The 21507-nt window shown below is 36.3% G+C and overlaps 3 protein-coding genes across 3 annotated transcripts; 1 reads left to right on the forward strand and 2 right to left on the reverse strand.

The window, feature by feature from the left end:
- Positions 1–9075: 9075 nt before the first annotated feature.
- LOC133697291 (uncharacterized) lies at positions 9076–10651 on the reverse strand. The gene is made up of 3 exons (XM_062119768.1): positions 9962–10651; positions 9627–9858; positions 9076–9527 (listed from the first exon to the last, which is right to left on the reverse strand). The coding sequence occupies exons 1-3, from the start codon at positions 10649–10651 to the stop codon at positions 9076–9078; spliced, it is 1374 nt and encodes a 457-aa protein (XP_061975752.1).
- Positions 10652–12246: 1595 nt separating this feature from the next.
- Positions 12247–13326, reverse strand: LOC133697292 (L10-interacting MYB domain-containing protein-like). The gene is made up of 2 exons (XM_062119769.1): positions 13006–13326; positions 12247–12903 (listed from the first exon to the last, which is right to left on the reverse strand). Exons 1-2 carry the CDS (start codon positions 13324–13326, stop codon positions 12247–12249), a joined length of 978 nt encoding a protein of 325 aa, XP_061975753.1.
- Positions 13327–15294: 1968 nt separating this feature from the next.
- Positions 15295–17615, forward strand: LOC133697293 (BAHD acyltransferase At5g47980-like). Its single transcript, XM_062119770.1, has 2 exons — positions 15295–16608; positions 17181–17615. Exons 1-2 carry the CDS (start codon positions 15295–15297, stop codon positions 17613–17615), a joined length of 1749 nt encoding a protein of 582 aa, XP_061975754.1.
- Positions 17616–21507: the final 3892 nt, after the last annotated feature.

The raw sequence follows: 21507 nt of genomic DNA on the forward strand, positions 1-21507 counted from the left end.
AAATTATTAAAATAATATTTTTTATTTTTAAAAAATTATTTTTAATATCAATAAATTAAAAATATTCAAAAATATAAAAAATAATTTTAAATTAAAAAAATATGATGCTTATACGTGATGACAATGAAATAAAGATACGTCACTATATCAAAGTTATACGCGCCACAATCCTCACGGGCAGCCTCTGTTAGCAAGGTAGGCATATACTTCCAAACCCGCCCCTCTCCAAACAGACCTTTCAATCGAAGTCAAACAATAAAAATTGTCGCCTGCTAACATTGTCAAACATCACGCCTGCTAACATTGTCAAACAATAAAAATCAATATGCTGGAGCATTAACTATTAATCAAGAGGTCCTGCTAGAGACATGAACAGTCATAGATAATTTTTTTTTTTTTTGTGCATTTTGACCCCTTTTCTTCCTTTGCTTATTGATTTTTTTAAAAAATTAGTCTTTATATGATGTGTTTATAGGGATTTAGAGTTGGTAATTTATTTTAACTTGTCTTTTATATTGTTATCACGATATCAAAAAAATATCTCAACATCGCGGTATGATCTACTTTTTGAAAAAGTTTAGTTAAATAAAAAATAATTTCTAGGATATTAAAATTTATGGAGTTAAAGACCCGGTTTTCCAGTTAGGCGAGGCAATTCTGGTTGCCCCAGTTCACGGGTTTAGCGATGGCTTTTCTTTTTAATAATTGAACTTGATTATGTGATCATCTATTTTTTTTATAATATATGTTGCACGTGTGCGGCGTCTCAACGATCATCCTCCCAGATCAGGATAATCATGAATGATGTAGGTGGAAATGACAAGGAATTCTTGTCCTTTATTAGTAAAAAAAAGGGAATGAGAGTTGTCACCTAATATTTTGGTCACTATAAACCCTAATTGGTTTCAAGATCTGGAAAAGGGGACTGATTATATAAAAGCAAGGTACTAACACCCCTAGCACATCTTACCTGAGGTTTGCATTGTTTATTTGTCTGATATAAACTAAGAAAATGTTATGTTTTGTAACTGTTAGTCTACTTAATGTTGAAGAAAAGTCTTTCTCAGTAAGGAGGTCCTTATCTTATTAGGTTAAAAATCTAATTGTTCTAATGCCGATAAAAAATAAAAATAAATTGTCTTTTTTATTTAATATCAAAAATATATCTTACGTATAAGTTCATAATCATATATGTCGCGGGGCGCACGGCGTCGAGCGACGACGGGTCTACCGCCTGGGATGTTGGTGAAGAAGAAAGGGGTTTTGGGTATAATCATAAAGTTATGATTATAGAATTCAGGAATCGCCACCTAGTGTTATGATTACTAGGAAACCTATGGTCTACGAGAGTTTGGGTAAGAGACTAATTGTGCAAGGGAAAAATGTATCACCCCTAGTGCACCCTACATAGGGTAAGCTGCATTGTTGTTTGATTGTTTTTCTAGGTCACGTTTATGTCTATTGGTCTTTTCTAAGGTTCAAGATAAATCTCGCTTTGTGAGGTAGTCTCTGTCTTATTGAGTTAAATCATAACCATTCTAAGATCCAGACTTATTTATTTCTTGGATATAGCTATGTCCCCGCATTCTGAATAAAAAAATAATTATTATGAGTTTTTTTTATATTTTAGCCGAACCCTAATGGATAATCATAAACTGGTTACGATATCTATTTTTGAATTTTTTAAAACATGATAAAAATATAATTTTTATCTTTTAGAAAATATGCATGAAAAACCTTTTAGGATTTAGCTGTATGCGTGGAAAAAAAAACATTTTATTATTTTTTAAATAGAAAATTGATTTAATTTTTTTTTAATTTAAAAAAATAAAAAAAGTTTTGTAGAAAACCAGATATTTTAATACTAGATTTGTATCTTAAAGTGTAAATATATAGCCTGGTATTATGTAAAATTATTGAAAAAATATGCGAGAAAATCAAAAATATTTTGGAAGGACTCTTGGAAATTTTAGGATTTTTTTTTTATTTTTATTATTATATAATATATTTTTATTATTATTATTATTATATAGGCTGGGCCCGGCAAAGCCGGGTTGGGTCAACTATGACCCACCAGGCCTGGCATCTCTTTTTTTCCTTTTTTTTTTTACACTGGGTGAGCTGGACTTAGCCTAGCCATCTGGGTTGGGCTGGAAACGGTTTAGCCCGGCACATGTTAGTGGCATTTTGCCATTTGCATGCAGAAAGTATTCTACATGCAAATGGTTATGGAGGAGTTTTGGAGAAGAAAAAAGAGAGGAAGGCTAGCCTAACCGAAGGAGAAAAGAGGCTAGCAGCGTTCCTGGTGGTTCAGGGAAGACCGTTGAGTGGTTGGTGGCAACAACGACGGCGAAGAGGCGGTGGTTACGGTGGCGCAAAAGAGCCTAGCGGAGGGTGAGAAAAAAAATGGGGAAATGTTGTTTTTTCCTAACTTTGGCCTCTAATTTCTTGATGCTCAATGCATCGAATTCACCCCTATTTATAAGGGGTGGAAAAGGAACATTGTTTCTTTACTGATACCAAATCTTGGCCTTTGATTCGACCCGAAAGGATCCTAACCGTTGGTTCAAAGTTGTTATTAAGTCCTGAAAAAGTTGGCAACTAAAGACTGGTTGGGGTAGCCATTTTAGAGCGATGTTGCGGTGAATATAGGGCCAGTTGGCCAACGAGACCTACTCTAGGGTGTAGTACAATGTCAGGCCATCATGGTGGTGTATTGTCCGGTTTAGTTAAGAGATACTGTATTAAATGCTCCTGAAAAGTAGCCACCCGATCAACTTTTTCGGGTAAGAAGTAAGAGGACAATGAGCACTACGAGACGACATGTCATCTGGTCCTTTTTTTGTTGCTAAAATAGCGTCGTTTTTCAGTCATAGGGTTTTAAATTCAGGGATTTGGTCAAAGTTCAATTTGGTCATTCGACTTCTGATTTCTTTTAATTACACTCTTAATTGGCTTCAAACTTTTAATTTTATACAGTTTTACCCCTATCGAACTTTAACATCGCCCCCGCATTTCAGTGTCTTTTTCATTTTGTTCCTTGGTCTTGGATTTATGCAATATTACCCTTAATTGACCATTAAACTTTCAATTCTCTTCAATTTCACCCCCGATTTCAATCAATTGAGTCATCATAGTTCAACTCCTTTTGAAAAATGATCATTGGTCATGAATTTCTTCAATCTAACCCTTAATTGACCCTAAAGTTTTGATTTTGTAGCAATTTTACCCCTAATTTGAATCAATTGTCTGGATAAAAATTAAATTTGGTCTCCTAAAATTCTAATCTTCTTAATTAAACCTAAATTAAGCTCTCAAACTTAAATTTTCATGAGTTAAGCCCCTAATAAAATTAATTTGACCAATTTAAAGTATAATTAATTCCTTGCACCTAATTAAATCCTTTAATTGGACCCAAATTAATTCTTTAACATAATTAAACTTTTAATTTTGTCCATAATTAAATCAAATTGGCATATTAAAAACCTAATTATATCCCTAAACTTAATTTTTATACAGATTAGTTCAATAAGCATTTAATTTGACATTGAATTTGCTTTGTCTCTTCAGTCTTAGGTACAATGGGGTACAATTAAGCTCTCAATTCATCCAAAATTGAAGCTTGATCTTCCTCTATATTTGAAATCCTCACAGCTTCCTCTCCAGTCTTCTTGTTATTATTATCTTTTTATTTTTTTATTTTGGAAAGAAAAAAGGGTAAAATTTAGGAAGTAAGTCAAAACTAGGTTATGACAGTTGCCCCTCTCTTTACAATGTTTGCGATAGAAAGTCTCGTAACTTTAGATAGTAAGCTTTGTAAAGAAGAAAATAGAATGAGAGATAATAGACTCACCAGATCAAGAAATGGTTAATCCTTCTGAAAGTGTTTGATGTCAGGGCTAAAAAGCATACTCAAAGGAAAAAAAAAAGATATGGCTAGAAAACGCATTACCTGAAGAACTGAGGCTCGAAGGCGCACTCAAGAAAAAAAATAGAGCTAGAAAGCACACTATCTGAGAGATAAGGGTTAGAAAGTGCACCTAGTAAGAGATTGGGTTTGTAAAGAAAAAGATGATCTTTGAAAAAATGAAAGAATGGATGACCTATTCAAGTAGAAAAATATAAATATTTTTCAAAATAGTCTTATTCTAATGGGCGATCTGCCCAGGTGAAGAATACAAATGTTTTTTTCAAATGGTCTTACTATAATAGATGACCTGCCCAAGTGGAAAATGCAAGATTTTTCAAAGTGGTCTCATTGTACTGAATGACCTATCTAGGTGAAAAAATACAAAGATTTTTCAAAGTGGCCTCATTGTAGTGGTTGATCTGCCCATATGAAAGATGCGAAGATTTTTCAAAATGGTCTCATTGTTATGAGCGACCTGCCCACGTGAAAAATATGAAGACTTTTCAAAGTTGTCTCATTGTAATGGGTAACCTGCCCAGGTGAAAAATGCAAAGATTTTTCAAAGTGGTCTCATTATAATAGATGACATGCCCAAATGGAAAAATACAAAGATTTTTTAAAGTGGTCTCATTCTAATGGGTGACCTACCCAGGTGAAGAATTCGAAGATTTTTTAAAATGGTGTAATGGACAACGTGCCCAAGTGGAAAAATGCAAGATTTTCAAAGTGATCTCATTATAACAAGCGACTTGCCAAAGTGAAAAATACAAAGATTTTTCAAAGTGGTCTCATTGTAATGGATAACTTGTCCAGATGGAAAAATGCAAGATTTTCAAAGTGGTCTCATTGTAACGGGCGACTTGTCCAGGTGAAAAGATTTTTCAGAGTGGTCTCATTGTAATGGGCGACCTGCCTAAGTAGAAAATGTGACTTACCTGGTGAAAGGATTAATCTAGAGGTGCCTTAAAGGGACGTCAAGATAAGACTTGAGGCACACTATTTAGGAGATGAGAGCTTAAAAGAACAATCACAGGGAAAAGAGATGGGGCTCAAAAGTGCACTATCTAAGAGATGAAGTCTTAAAGGCGTGCTTAAAATAAGAAGATAGGGTCTGAAGGTGTACTATCTAAGAGATGAGGGCTTAAAGGCATAAGAGATGAGATATAGAGATAGGCTAAAAAGTGCCCTATCAGAGGGATGAGGGCTAAAAAGCGCACTCAAAAGAAGAGAGATAAAGATAGGACTAGAAGATAGAGATGGGACTAGAAATCGCAATATCTGAGAAGCGAGGGCTAGAAAGTGCACTCCAAAAAAATAGAGATAAGGTTAGGAAGCACACTATCTGGGATGTAAGGGCTCAAAGACGAGTTATAGGGTTAGAAAACACACTATTTGAAATGATTGAGACTCAAAGGCATATTTTAAAAGATAGGGTTGGTAAACTATAAACCCATTAAGGATTCTTTTCCTTAGATTCTCAACAATGACCCAATTGCAATGTATACTTACTTGAGAAATATAGGTCCCCTTTTCTTTATGGACTGCCTCTTTCTCAAGTTGGATCTCTATTAACTAGCTTCAATGACTTTTTGTTTTTTGCTTACTCGAGTTATCACTTATGATCTTGATTTCTGAAAACAACAAATTTTTAGACTGTATCTGCATTACCCCCTACTTAAAGACTTGTATCTTCAGCTTTGTTCAACATCCTCTGTCTTCTTATAAAGGGAATCTTAGAGTCAGTCCTATTATGTTCATTGGATTGCTCCAGCCTGATCATATCCTCAGTGTTCTGGGCTTTGAGTTTCTTTTTTTTTAGGTATGAGGTTGTGTGAAAGAAAATTTGGTTATTTATAAGGATTGCTTTCTCAAAAAAAAAATTTGGAACTTCAAATATTTACACAACATTGTAATTAAACACAAATCATAACAAAAACAAAAAAAATAAAAAAAATCATCTAAATCTTAAAATGGACCTTTCAGAGGCTGAAGGTATCTTAGGGAGACTGCTATATGGTGCTGGAAACGGAGAAATAGTGATAGCGCATGGGTTCCATGCATCATCATCACTGTTAATGTGTGGTTTCATGCGTTGCCGTTGGTGAATGGGAAAACAAGGTGGATCTGAAGCAAAGGAAATCACACAAACAATTTATTTGTCTTTTTTTTATATATGTTTTGTTTCTCTACTGCAAATAATTGTCACAATTAAAATCAAGGGAAAGAGTAGTTGGTATTTGATCTTGCGGATTGCTGGAGGAAAAGATGGTGAATTGTTGCCAGTTAATTACCAGGTTGTTAAGGGCTAGTGATTGTCGGTTACTGTTGGTGTGGGGTTCAGTTATGGCAGTTCCTGATGTTGCTCGTGTGGCGTGGTGGAAATCATAAAAAAAAAGAAGCTATTTTGTCATGACCACCATGGGGATATATAGTTGATGGCGTTGGTCGTGGTTGAGTCACGACCGAAAGTGGATGGTTGGATCGATTGTTTTTTATGTTGCAAGATAGTGGAGAAGAAACAAAGGCATTACATGCGGGGGCTGATGATGTTGTCGCAGTCGTCCGTGGTTGGTCTTGTTAAAACCGAAGAGACTGGTGGTTGCTGCTATACACGGTGGATTTTTTTTGTATCTCCCAGTGGAAAATGGGTGCTGCTCACAGTGGTTGGTTCCAATAGAGGTGGAGAGTTGGAGGAAGAGTTGCTAAAGGTGTTGGCATTAATGATGGGTTAGTCAGTCATAAAAGAATGTTGCTTTACATTGATTGGTACTCCTAAAAAAGATAAAAACATTTGGGTTCGGTTCTTTTACAATAATAAATGAGGGGAGGCTGGTTTGGTATTGAGCTTACAATGGTATAGGTTGGTTTTGGTTTTGGAGGAGTTAATGGCTACTCTCTTGAAAAAATTATGAATAGGAAGAGGGAATGTGTGAGCTAGAGAGTTTTTTTATGTTTTTTTTATAATGAACTGCCCCCTTTTTTTGTGAGTTAATCACCTTTTTACAGGTGGAGGATTTTGTCTTCTTTCCCAATTAATTGGTCCAATAAGCAATCTAAATTCATCTTGATCCCTCGTTTTCTTCCTTTTTATTTTGGCATCTTTATCCAGATAGTTTTTTTTTGTATTTTGATTTTTTTTTAAAAAGACAATATCAACGTCGACTCAAATGAGAAAAATCAATAACTTTTTAAAAAGGGAACATGTTGAAATGAAATTTGAAATTTAAATCCTTTTGAGACGACGCTGAAAATAACGCAAATACATCAAGAATATATTTTTGATTTTTTTGTATGTTGAAAGTATTTAGATAAACTAGGGTTCAAAAATTGGGTTACAACAATATAGTTAAAAAAATAGTTTCAGAAAAAAAACATGTTATTAAATTTTTGAAACTCCATGGGCCTATTGTCGAGTTTAGCGATTTTAATTATTTTTTTGTTAAATTCATTTTTCTTATTTCATAATTCAGTATTGAGTTAATTGAGAATTAAGTTTCATAATTTATTTTGTTTTCTTTTTTACAAAGTTATCGTAGTCTTTTAAAAAAGTCTCATTGTTGATTTGACACTCAATTTTGCAATCGTTTATTTTTGTTATCATATAGTTAAATAAGAAATAGTTTAGAAAAAAAACAAGTTATTAATGTCAATGGAGTCCATTACCCGGTTTGTGGGTTTGAAGTGTTGACCTGGGTTACCCGATTCATGGGTTTAGTGAGTTTACCTATCAAACACGATATGTTTGTTTCTTTAGTTTGTGGTCCTTTGATTTTTCTAATTGTTTTTTATTTCATTCTTCTTCAATATAAAATGGTTGAGAAATGGAATTCATGGTTTATTTTTTTTTTCTAATTTCTATAAGGTTATCATGATCTCAAATAAACGTCTTTTTTAGGATTAGTGCTTGATTTTGCAAGCATATAATTTTATCATAAAATTAAATAAAAATTTTTACAAAAACAACAAAGTTATTAAACCCATTGAAGTCCATGACTCAGGTCGTAGGGTGACCGCGGTTGATCCAATTTGACATCGTCTTAATATTAAAAAATTATTGTCATTTTAAAGTATTTTTAAGAGATATGTCATGTTTTTACTGGTCATCCAAGTTATCTTTGGACCTTTTAAATTGAATGATTCATTTTGGATCAGTTTCCATGGAGTTTAATTTGAAATTAAAACTAGGCAAGGAGCTGAACTTGGCAGGTTTCAAGATCGAGTCACTTGATTGAATTTAATGATATTGTCAAAAAAATCTCTATATTTTTAATATTTTTTTAAAAATTTAGAACAAAATAATCCAACTTCCAGTAGAGTGAAAACGAATATACTAATGATATATTGAAACAAGACAAAAGAAGAAGAAAGAAGAATAATTATAATACATTTCATGACATAGTGTGATGAAGAGAGTATAAAAACTAGAGTTTTTGATCCATAAAATTACAACCCTACCATGGTAGGGAAATAAATAAAATTGTATGATATTTTATAAAAACTTAGTCTTAATTTTTTAAAAATAAACTAGACATTTTTATTTATGCTAGTTTTAGATCTAGAATATCTATAGAAAAGAATTCATAATTAAAATTTACTTAGCTAATATATTTCATTTAGTATTATAATTTATAAATAAATTAAAAGTCTAGAAAAAAAATTCAAATCCAACAAGATAAATAAATAACTTCCAAAACTTATTTAAAAGTTTTTTTTTATATTCAATTATCATGGAATTTTAACAAGGCAGATTTAAAAAAAAAAAAACTTCTCGAAACTTAAAGACTTTAATATTATTAAGATATTGAAAGAAAGTGGCCCACGTTACATAAGACAGCATAGTCCAGTTGTATTTTTCCACTTGACTTAGGGTATGTTTGGTATTGCTGTTGCTGTTGTGGTTGCGGTTGGAAAAAAGTGATTTTTTCAAAAAGCACTTTTTCTGTGGTTTGTGTATATAATTTGAGTGTTTGGTTAAAAGTGTGGTTTGACTTTATTGTTGTTAAAAACATGTTTGGTTAAACCTGTGGTTGCGGTTGCTTTGGTACACAAAATGACGAAAAATGACATAAATAAAATAATTCTTTGTGTTAAGAGAAAATAAAATATTTTGTCCACATATATACCAGCAAAATAATAAAAGCTTGATTTGTTATTACAATTAAACATTATTGCCCCATCAAACTATTTGCAATGGCATCACGAATATAATCCATACGCGACGCACTCTGGTGTCCAGTTGTTTGTGATTGTGGAACGACATCGGGAAAAGTATCTGGAGGAACGAAATCAGGATGGCTATCAAACTTGTTGAATGCAACATCTTGGTCTGACTTCCGTCGAATATAGTTGTGCAGCGCCATTGATGCGACAACAATTTTAACCTGTGATTTGTAAGGAAACTCAGGCATGGTTTGCAAGATTCGCCATCTTTTCTTCCAAACTCCAAATGTACGTTCGATAACACATCGTAATGATGAATGGACTCGGTTGAATAGTTCCTCCCGACTTCGCGGTTGTCCTCGTCGATGAAATTCTGGAAGATGATATCTCTCCCCTCTATATGGACCCAAGTAACCGTATTCATTCGGATATCCCGAATCAACGAGATAATACTTCCCTGCATAAATGTACTAATTGTTTAATGCTTACAAAATACTTTATAAAAAAAGAAATTAGATCAGCTGAACAACAACCATATTTTTTTTCGGGTTAATACCTTCCGGTGGCCGCGGAAATTGTATGTTTGTATTTCCAATCGCCTCATAAAATATTCGTGTATCGTGAGCACTGCCTTCCCACCCAGCCCAAACAAATGTAAATTGCATGTCAAAGCTACATGCTGCCATTATATTTTGCGTCGGTATACCTTTTCTACCAATAAATGGTATTTGAATTTCTTGTGAAACACATGCACGTACATGTGTTCCATCAATCGCTCCAATGCAATTCTACAAAAACAAAAAATTTGTTGTCGAAGACAATTTAATTACACTTAAATATTTGATTGTAACCTTTTGAAATATTTAACTACTTGTACAGAGTATTGCTTACCTTGAAATAGGGCATGTATCTCGGATTCATTTCAATTTCCAATGGTGTTGTTGTGAATTCCGGATCTACTGGTTTAATGAAATCAGCTGCTAGCAAGCACACAGAACGAAGAACCTCTTTGAAATTTCTGGAAACTGTTTCACCTGAATGCTGAAAACGCTCCTGCACCTCCCTATTTGAAGCACCTAGAGCTAAAGTGTAGAGAAACATGCCTACTTTCTCAATAACACTCATCCGTCTAGACGGTTTCAACCTGTACATCGTTTCCAACTCTAAAGCCAAACTCTTCAATGTGTCCGCATCCATCCGAAACATGTTCACACAACGCATCCAATGCCCATTTAAAATTTCCGTCAACCATCGCATGCCAGTGTTGTATGAATTCATACATGGCTCTTTGTAAACATACGTATTGTAATACATCGTCAGTGCTCCAGCAGTGCATATGACTAATTTAGTTCGATCACACTCTCTATGCCAGAATAAATCGCCACCGTCATTGTCATCCTGTTGATTTAGGTCGTCGTCCTGAACCTCACTGTTATAGTTCCCATAACCATCACCGACACTACCTCCAAAACCACTTATTGAACTTGTACCGGCAAACCCATCCGACACATATCGACCAGCATTATTCATAACATTTTCATAATGGTCATCAAAAAGCGCAGTAAACCAATTCGGATCCATATCTAAAAACACAACTTAATATCAATTTCCAACCTGCAGAGTATCAGTAAATAATACATGTTCATTGAATAATATTTTTTGATTTGTTGTGTCGTTAACAACGATCTTAACACAAAACATTTATGCTTGATGAAGCGCTAAATATCGAACATCTTTAACTTATACGTAACTCATTCAATATTTTTCAACAAAACAATAATTGTAATTTTCAACTAGCAACGTAACGGTAACATGACAGTTTTCACTGCGTAATTTGTTTACATTATTTTAAACATTAATGACGACATTAACTTATCCTAAAACATCTTCATTGCATCAATCCCTAATAATCGAACTTATTTACGGCGAAATTAATTTAAGCAAAAAACATTTAAATTGAAGCAACCCCAACGAATCACACACATTTTACTTATAAGTAACGCATTCAATATTTTACAGCACAAACTTAAATTAAACCTTCAAAACAGTGTTTATACATGTTGGCATGCTTGAAATATGTGGTGGCAGGCCATTAAGGTTTCATGAGGAAAAAAAACTAAAGATAAGGGACTGCTGTATAAATAGGGAAAAAATAAAAAATAAACTTGCTTTATTGACAATAATAGCAGCCCTATCGGATTTACCATCTAAATTTGATAACAAAACATAAAGATAAAGCTGTATTAACTAAAAAATAGCCTTAAAATCAACAACTAACCTTCTAAAGTCAATGAAGTTGACGTTGCAGTGTAAAAACAACAACAAAACCTTCTGAAAACGGCCCTCAATACACGTGGGAATGCTTGCAAATTTTGTGGCCAGCCAATGAAAATGCTTTGGAATGATAATGCATCTTAAATAGAAACACACACACAGCACAAACGAACATATATTTACTGCCATACCCATAAGCAAACCAGTATTTGTACCATGACCAACCATTCAACCCAGCAACTCTCATTCAACCCACAATCAAACATTCAAGTAAGGAACAATAATTCAAGGCTGTAGCAGCAATTCAAGTCAACTAACATTCAACCAATCAGTTGCCATTCAACTCATAAAAAACCATGAAATCTGTCAAGTTACAATATGAAATTCAAGGCTGAAAAAGCAAACTGAACACAAAGTGTTCCAGCTATTCAAACTAGTCTATAGAAGTCAACATGAAACCTACAATTACAGCTTGTAAAAGGTACAATAATAGCTGTTAAAAACATCTCAAACATAACCAATGAGCCGACAACTACAAATACAAATGAAGTGCTCAACATATGATACGTTACAAGTTAAGAAACCTGGAAAAAAACAGCAAAGGCATAACCGTTTGCATCAACCATTTGGCAATTCTACAGCTGCAACAACACCTCATGCACCCAACCTTTTTGTGGACTTTTAACTGTGAGAAAACACATAACCATACAACATGTTAACGGCTCTTTGGAATACAAATCAAGCATTAGAAGTGTGCTAAACATTCAAAAACACTTGAGATATGAAATGCATGCAATAATTACCGAAACATATGACACACAACAAAATTTAATTGCTGCAACATATAACACAAAATAACATACATAACTGTTATTTTTCCCTAAATCAAATGTAAACTTACTTCAAGGTCTGTAGGTTGCCCTTCGATCGAACATTAATTTCAGCCACTGAAATTTTCGGTCCACATCACCCATTGCTGCCCACATTTCCCTCCTACTTCTAACCATGAAAAACTCAGTTGCAAAACAATACAGCTCACTGCCGAACACCACTTCCTCAATGGAGTGAAACTCCTTCATCACCTCTTCTATGCTACATCCTTTTTTATCCAAAACAGTTGACGTGCATTCACTCTTGGTAGACACACTATCAACTAACTTATCTAATCGCGATAACAAATGTGATCCCCTTCCGGCAGCCCTTTTTTTTTTCAAATTTTGTTGGGAACTTTGTTGCACACCTTTTCTCTTCCCACTACTACTAGTGGGATTGCTTGTGCTGTTGGAAAAATTGACACCAGCCACCATATTATTGACATCGGCAACAAAATTTGGTAGACTATCCTCCTCAGAATCTCCACTACCTTCCTGAAGATGAGGGTCCTCATTTACTGCGTTAGTTTGCCTTTGACCGACACCATCTTCATCAGAATTCAGACCCTGTGATGGAGCCCAAGCATACTGACCGGTAGCAACAGTGTTTGTAAACATGATATCATATTTACAACACAATGTTGGATCGATGCCAACATGCCTAAACTTTCTTGCTCCGCGTATCTCCTACAATAAAGGGACAATGAAGAAAAAAATGCATAAAAAATGATGTAAAAGCATGCAATCAAACAGTTTATTACAGCTCTAAACATACTGAACAAAACAGACCTGGTTTTTAGCTTTCCACCATTCATCAGGAGCCGCAATTGTTCCCAGTTCAGCACTCCAGCCTACTCCTGTTTCGGAAATCAACTTTTTCCATATTCTCCAATCTTTTTTAATTCCGTCCCACTTATTCTTTAATTGTGCTTTCGTTAATGCATGGCCAGTTTGATTCTTAAAGCAATTCATAACATATTTCCACCCAGCTTTGTCGAAATGTGTGTTGGGTCGCATACCTTGCTCAATTGCTTTAATACATATGTCACAAAAAGCATGCAACATCTCTCTAGTCCAACAAGCCTTATCTTGTGATTGAGAATCGTCCATGTTATCGGTTAAAATGTTTTGCCTAATATATAATTAACAGGTTAATTTCTTGGAGGCGATGTAAAGGACATGGAATGCACAATCTATCTTAATTAATAAATCGCAACCTAAAATGCAAATTGAGAACATAGACTTAACATAATCAACTTAACACTGTAATTGCTAGGTTTATTTCCATTAATGTTTCAACAAGCCAATGTTTGCATTGCCTAGTATTACTAATATTTATTCAAATTTAATGCCAAAGAATATAATGATAATATATTAATATGTGCTCTATAAAGTATTACAGTTGGCAGAAGTTTAGACAAAGAAAACCTTCAGTTTATATTCTAAAAATAAAGCTTATATGTCACTATGAGACTTGTGAACGAAGACTATTTACAAGCATATCAAGTACAAACACAAGAAAAAACCAACAGATTTAACTCACCATCTCCCTTTCCTTGCAACAACAAAATCCCCACACAATCTTAGCCCTTCATATATACATTATAAACCAGAACTTTTGTCATCCCCTCTTAATACTTTGAAACTTCCCTTCATGTTATACAATTGCAACCAAAAAAATCCAGTCCTGGAAACTTAAATTGCCACTCTAAACTAATAAACCGGTGCAAAAGAAACTCTTAATTTCCACAACACCAATATCCACATATTGCAAAATCATATGCTCTCTTCTTTCCTGCAAAAAAAAGACCATCCTTTTTTCACATTCCACACTCCGCAATCACATCCTTTATGTTATAATTTTTATCCTGTCCCAATTGATCAAAAAAATTTTTTGCAGCAATTCTAGCTAACATAAAAGGTATTACTCCACTCTCTTGAAACCTTCCCTTGACAGCAATGATTAACCTTTTCTTGATTAAATTTACTAATTTAAAACAAAAATAAAACATCATTCTACTAATGCTAAACCAAATTTAGCAGAGACAAAGCAGGTAATGACTAACTAGCTCCCATTTAAATAAAAAACCCACATCAAAACCAAAGTCTTTAACACGAAAGCACATGTATTTGTGCCTAGCTATGCATAACAGTGTAAGGAAATGTTAACATTTTGATGGTTTCACACCACGCACAGCCAAAAGCACATGTAAAAAGAGAATCAGAGATATAAAGTAACTGTGCAACCGAAACAGACCAACTGACCGTGAATTTTCTTGTGCAACAGAGACAGAGATTGGTAAGATGCTTATGCTTGAGCTTTCCAGGAGGCTGATTTCGATGCTCTCTTTGGTTCCGGCAAAGAAAACACACAGCAAGAGAACATATTGGTTAGAGAAAACAGTTTGTTTTAGCTTATAAGGCAAGATCTATACATTTTTGTTAGGTCAAGTGCGAATAAAATTACCTGGTTCAGTGCGTGTCTTCTTCAACCGCGAGAGGAGTTCATCATGGCAGCGGATCTGTGGCAGATGGGCTTGATCTACACTCGGCTACAAACACTGGTGACAGCCTGCGTGAGATAATGGACGAAGAGTGTGTGTACTGAAAATGTGATGAGGAGTACTGATTTTTTGAGAAGAGGGCAGCCGTGGAGAAGGAGAGCTCTGGGAGGCGAATGTGGAGGAGGGGAGACGACCGTGATGCAACGGACAGATAGGGCTGAAATTAATTTTTTGGTAAAGGTTGCAGCGTTTTCTGAACAGCAGCCACGGCAAAAGCAACAACTAGTTGCTTTTGCTTGTCCTGCGTTTGGAACGCAATTCGTGTGGGTCCCATAGAGTTTGAAAACGTAGGTAGCTATTAACCAAACAGCTTATTTCAATGGAACCGTAGGAAACGTGGACGCTCCCACGTTACCAAACATGTTCTTATTCGTTTACTTTGATTAGTTGCTTTCGTTGCTATCACTCCGTTCTTACCAGGGGAGTTGTTATGTTAATTACTTAACACAAGTCTGGATTGAGGACTTATCTGTTAACCAGACTGGAAAATAGATAGCTAGCAGGATTATCCATCATGTCTGTGCCTCTGAGAATCGAGATCATGCAGAGAGAAACCATCAAACCATCCTCTCCAACGCCCCTTCACTTAAGAAGTCTCAAGCTCTCTCTTCTGGACCAATCCATGCCAGTAGGTCACATTCCCCTGCAGCTATTTTACCCCAGGAATGGAAACGACACAGATCACCTTGCCAAAGCCACGGAAAGGTCACTGCTACTAAAGACCTCACTGTCTGAAGCCTTGACTCATTTTTATCCATTCGCAGGCAGACTCAAAGACAATTTGTCCATTGAATGTGATGACCATGGGGCTGAATATATTGAGGCTCGAATCCATTGTATTCTCTCTGATATTCTCAAAAAGCCTGATACTGAAGTGCTAAAACAACTCCTTCCTGCAGCTATAAGTGAACCAGCCACGGCCAGGGATAGTCAATTAATTGTCCAAGCTAGTTTCTTTGATTGTGGTGGCTTGGCAATTGGCGTGAATCTTTCTCACAAGGTTGCAGATGCAGCCACGCTAACATCATTCATCAAGTGCTGGGCTGCAACCGCTCGCAGGTCGAGTACTGAGGTGGTGATCAGTCCAGTGTTCATGGGTGCTTCTATTTTCCCACAAATGGATTTACCAATCTCAATGCTTCCAGTATATTTGATTAAAGGAGAGTCTGTCATGAAAAGGTTTGTGTTTGAAGCTCCCAAAATTACTGCTCTCAAGGCTAAAGCCATCAGTGCAAGCGTGCCAGATCCAACACGGGTGGAATCTGTAACAGCGTTGATCTGGAAATGTGCGATGAGCGCATCAAGATCAAACTTGGGGGTTCCAAGAAAAGCTGTGTTGTCTCTTGGAGTGAATATTCGGAAGAGGCTTGTGCCAACCTTACCAGACAACTACGGTGGGAACTACGCAGGTAGTATATCAGCGCGGATAGAGGATCATGATGATTTAGAATTGCAAGGTATAGTGAGCCGTATAAGGAAAGATCTTATAGAGTTTGGTGAAAAATATGCTAAAATAACCCCAGGGGACGATATTTCGTTAGCAATTTGCAAGACGGTGGAAGAGTTTGGAAAGATGGCCATGAGCAAAGATATTGACTACTATAACTGCTCCAGTTGGTGTAGATTTGAACTTTATGATGCTGATTTCGGATGGGGAAAACCAAGATGGTTGAGTAATGTTTTAACTATAGAGCTGAAAAATCTTATGTGTTTGATCGACACAAGGGATGGTGATGGAATAGAAGCGTGTATAAGCTTGAGTCCAGAAGACATGGCCTTGTTCGAATCCAACAGGGAGCTGCTTGAATTTGCTTCTGCAAATCCTAGTGTATCAGTTTAGCTCAGATGGAAAGAAGATGTTTGCGAGGCTCAATGTGTGATGTAATGCGCTTGAATCATCGGTTCATTACATTACATTCTTTAGTTTGCTGGTGGTGAAATTTCTTTTCTTTTTCTTTTTTCTTGCTGTCTGGTCATAAAATTTTACATCAATGTAATAGAGTTTCTCAACAATATCATTTTAGCTGCTCTAATTTTACGAAATGCCACCACAGATGAGCCATTGAACAAAAATCAAGCTGTATTTTTAAAAAATCATAACAAATATGAACACTTGGGGGGTTTAATTCACACCTTTTCTATCGGAGCACTTGAATCGGACGGGATAACTAACAAGAATACAAGAATACGGCACCTGGAGCAGAGCAAACACAAATCTCCAATGCCTCGCGCCTCATGACAATAAAAACTTTACATTTACGTCACCAACACATGGTGGTGCTTCTTAAAAATAAATTGGAATCAACATAAATGAATTGGCAATAGTCCATAGAGCCCTTCAAACACAAAACTATTAGCATACAAGCACTTGGCATCTCTCCATGTGGCTGGAGAGAGTAGTCACACAGAGTGAATGAAAGACTTCCACATTATTGTGCAATTGCACTTGGATTCCGACTTCGGAGGCTTCATGCTGTCCATCTTCGGAGGATTTCACATTATCGTGCAATTGCACTTGGATTCCAACTTAGGAGGCTTCATAATGTCCATCTCGTTCGGAAGCCCAACATTACGCACCATAGATTCATTGGCATTCTCATCGTTCTCGGTCTAGTTGACAAGTGTTCTGGGCTGAATCCCAGAGGAGTGCTGGAAATAGAGTGTCCATTTTATAAAGGAGAAAATAGTAGGGCTTCACCTTGGAAGCGGATCCCTCTTTGTTGTGTCCCACAAGCTCAAGGTTTAGTGGAAAAGCTCGACAAGGATTGGATGGATTTCTATGTCTGGACTCCTAATGGAAGCAGTCTGTCTGCGTTATATCGAGACGAGGCATAAGGGATGCTCTGAAAACAGCACTTTCTGTTCTCTGGATTAATCCGCTGAAAGAATTATGATCATTGAAGCCCGAAGCCTGCAACTAGGCATGAATTGTATAGCTATATAGTTTATTAGCGGGCAACTTCAAAACTGATGCAGCTAGGACTCTATGAGCTGAGGCATTTCGCTAGTTGAAAGTGTCCTTTTTTGTTATTTTTCACTTGCCGGCACGAGAAAAGTGAAATGTATCTGATATTAAACAAACCATGACCCCTTTTCCTTGTTGGTGGAGGAGGTTGCGTTGCATCTTCTCCACCACTCACTCTGACTGTTTTTTAGTTGAGTATTTAAAATATGATAATAATTATTTTTTAAAGTATTTTTTAATTAAAAATATATTAATATATATTTTTTATTTTTTAAAAGTAATTTTTGATAAACACATCAAAACTATCCAAAACTTAAAAAAAATTAATCTTAAATAAAAAATAGAAAAATTTACAAACTTTACCTAACCTGGTTTGTAATGCAAAGCCAAAGAGAAACCATAAATTGGCTATCATTCATTACTCGAGCAAAGAGATGATGCATACAAATCCATGGCAAATATACAGTAATACGGAATCGAGATAGCTCCCTCCTACCTAACTCTTTTATGTAAAATATATTATTTTGCCAACAAATTAAGTAAATTTGGATGCTAGTTTCCTCGGGGAATTTTTTTTTTTGCTGAAGTCGAGAATAGATAAATATAAAAAAGAGAAAGCATGAACAGTGTGAGCAGAGCTTTAGCTTTAGCTACATAGATTGTAGCCAGGGCATCAGCCTAATTGTAGCCAGGGCATCAGCCTAGTTTCCTCGGGGAATTATTTATTTCGTTTCAGACCAACATGATACGAGATCCCAGAAATGAAGTTTCCCTGCAAAGAAAAGTCAAATATGGTTGTTTAAACACGACCTGGATTGATATGGCCAGTGTCACGGGGGTAATTTTTCGCAACGAAATTCAACCCGTGCGGCAGCCTAGTCCCTCACTAGACTCAGCCTTCTCTCGCCACTCCTACTCGTGTTTGCCTAGTAACTAAGCAAGCGGAATACACAAGCAAGAATAAGAATCAAAGTGCACAACAAGCTTTACAGGAACTCTTTCCCAACCTTTATTAATCTCATACACAAAGGAAACTATACACAAATCCGTATGTGTGCTATGCACAAAGATTACATGCTACACCAAGCTACCTCTAACTAGTGTTCTACATGTTCTTGCATGCTCCTACATGCTGAACATTCCCAACCGAATGCTCTCCCATTCTGAACATTCCCACCCGAATGCTCTCCTTCAACCAAGAGCTGCATCTTGTATTTATAGACAAGCAAGGGAGCTGCAAAGGCTCCTCCCCATTATCCCCCATTTTCGGGACCTAGTGGAGCACTACCTCTCACCCATGATCCCATGTTTTCAGGACATGGTGGAGCACTACCTCTCACCCATGATCCCATGTTTTCAGGAGATAGTGGCCTGGACAGCACCCCAGTTATGCTCCCACGTTCTGCCTCCCATGAAGTTGCCACTTCCTCCATTTCCTGGCTGTCTACTTGTCAGCCCCAGCTGCCAGTTTCTGTTGCGGCTGCTGACTCAGAAGGTCCATCATCTAAGTCCCCACGTCCATGCCAAGTCCATCATCTAAGTCCCCACGTCCATGCCAAGTCGCAAGCTCAAAGACTCGCATAGACCATTGCATGCTGCCTGCCGAATTCATCTCTGCCTATGCAAGGCTGTCGCAATCCATCGCTGCCGAATTCTAGGCAGTGTGCCTTCGTTGGCGCGTCCCAGCGCCTAGAGCTCTAACCCATGCCTTGGACAGTCCTTCGCCCAACTTTTAGATCGTGCCAAGTCGCGCCCCTGACTTGCACCAGCTGCTGCGCGCTGTCGAATTCGCATCTGCGTGCAGGCTGCTAATTCCTGCGCTGCCGAATTCGCATCTGCGTGCAGGCTCCCAATGTTGGCGCTGCCGAATTCCTCGACAGCCCATGTTCTCGTCAACCTATGCCCCTGACGAGTTTTCCCGCCTGGCTTGGACATTCCCTCGTCAAGCCCATGTTCGTCGACAATCTGCGTTGCCGATTTTCCCTTTGACGAACCTACAGCCGCACAAATCTACGCTGCCGATTTCTCCCACTGATGGCATGGCTGCCAGCACCCTTAGGCCTTGTTTTGGCTAGCCTGCCGAAGTGTGCACCCCGTGCACGTTTAACACTGTTACAGCCACCCTCTGATTAAATTAGCTAGCTAGGCATATACTTCCAAGCCCGCCCCTCTCCAAACAGACCTGAAAGTCAAGATGGGAAAACATCACGCCTGCTAACATCGTCAAACACTAAATCAATATTCTGAAGCATTAAATATTAATTAAGTATTAAATATTAAGTATTAATAGTAATCCACATTAATTTATTTTTTTGCATTTTGACCCTTTTTTTCCCCTTTGATTATTGATTTTTTTTAAAATTTAATCTTTATATGATGTGTTAATAGGGATTCAGAGTTGATAATTTATTTTAATTTTCCTTTTATTTGTTTGATACAAACTAAGAAAATATTGTGTTTTCTAATTGTTAATCTATTTAAGGTTGAAGAAAAGTTCTTTTCAGTAAAGAGATCGATCTGTATCTTATTAGGTTAAAAACCTAATCGTTCTAATGCCAATAAAAAAAATATATCTTACGTAGAAGTTTATAATCCTATATGTCGCGGTGCGCACGTGTCGAGCGACGACGGGTATGCCGCCTAAGATGTTGGTGAAAAAGAAAGAGGTTTTGAGTATAATCATAAAGTTATGATTATAGAAATCAAGAGTCGCCACCTAGTATTATGATTTCTAGGAAACATATGGTCTACGAGAGTCTGGGTAAGGGACTAATTGTGCAAGGGGAAGACGTTTCACCCCCAGTGCACCCTACCTAAGATAAACTGCATTGTTGTTTGATTATTTTTCTAGGTCATGTTTCTGTCTATTGATCTTTTCTAAGGTTCAAGGTAGATCTCGCTTCGTGAGATAGTCTCTACTTTGTTGAGTTAAATCCTAACTATTCTAAGAGCCAAACTTATTTATTTCTTGGATATAGCTAAGTCCCAGCATTCTGAAAAACAAAATAATTGTTATGAGTTTTTTTATATATATATTTTGCAAAACCCTGATGGATAATCATAAACTATTTACGATATCCATATTTGCATTTTTTTAAAAACATGATTTTTATATTTTAGAGAATATGCATGAAAAACCTTTTAGGATTTGGTTGTGTGCACGAAAACAAAATATTTTTTTTGTTTTTTAAATAGAAAATGTTTTTAATTATTTTTGAATTTAAACAAAAAATTTAAGAAAATTTTTGTAGAAAACCAGGTATTTTAATATTGGATTTGTATCTTATAGTGTAAATATACAACTCAATATTATGCAAAATTGTTGGGAAAACATGCGAGAAAATAAAAAATATTTTGAAAGGACTCTTGGAAATTTTTGGATTTTTTGTTTTTTTTAAGTATTTTTTCTATTATATAATATCTTATTATTATTATTGTATGGGCTGGGCTCGACCCAACCATATAGGCTGGGCCCAGCTGGATTGGGTTAGGTCAACTACGACCCAACAGACCTGACATCTCTTTTTTATATATATTGGGTGTGCTGGACTCGACCCATGTTAGTGGCATTTTGCCATTTGCATGCAGAAAGTATTCTACATGCAAATGGTTATGAAGGAGTTATGGAGAAGAAAAAGGAGAGGAAGGCTTGCCTGGCTGAAGGAGAAAAGAGGTTGGCGGCGTTCCTAGTGGTACAAGAAAGACCGGCGTGTGGGTGGTGGCGACAATGGCGACGGTGGTTACGGTGGCGCAAAAGAGGCT

The sequence above is a fragment of the Populus nigra genome, chromosome 6 (genome assembly GCF_951802175.1).
Source record: "Populus nigra chromosome 6, ddPopNigr1.1, whole genome shotgun sequence".
NCBI classification, from domain to species: Eukaryota; Viridiplantae; Streptophyta; class Magnoliopsida; order Malpighiales; family Salicaceae; genus Populus; species Populus nigra.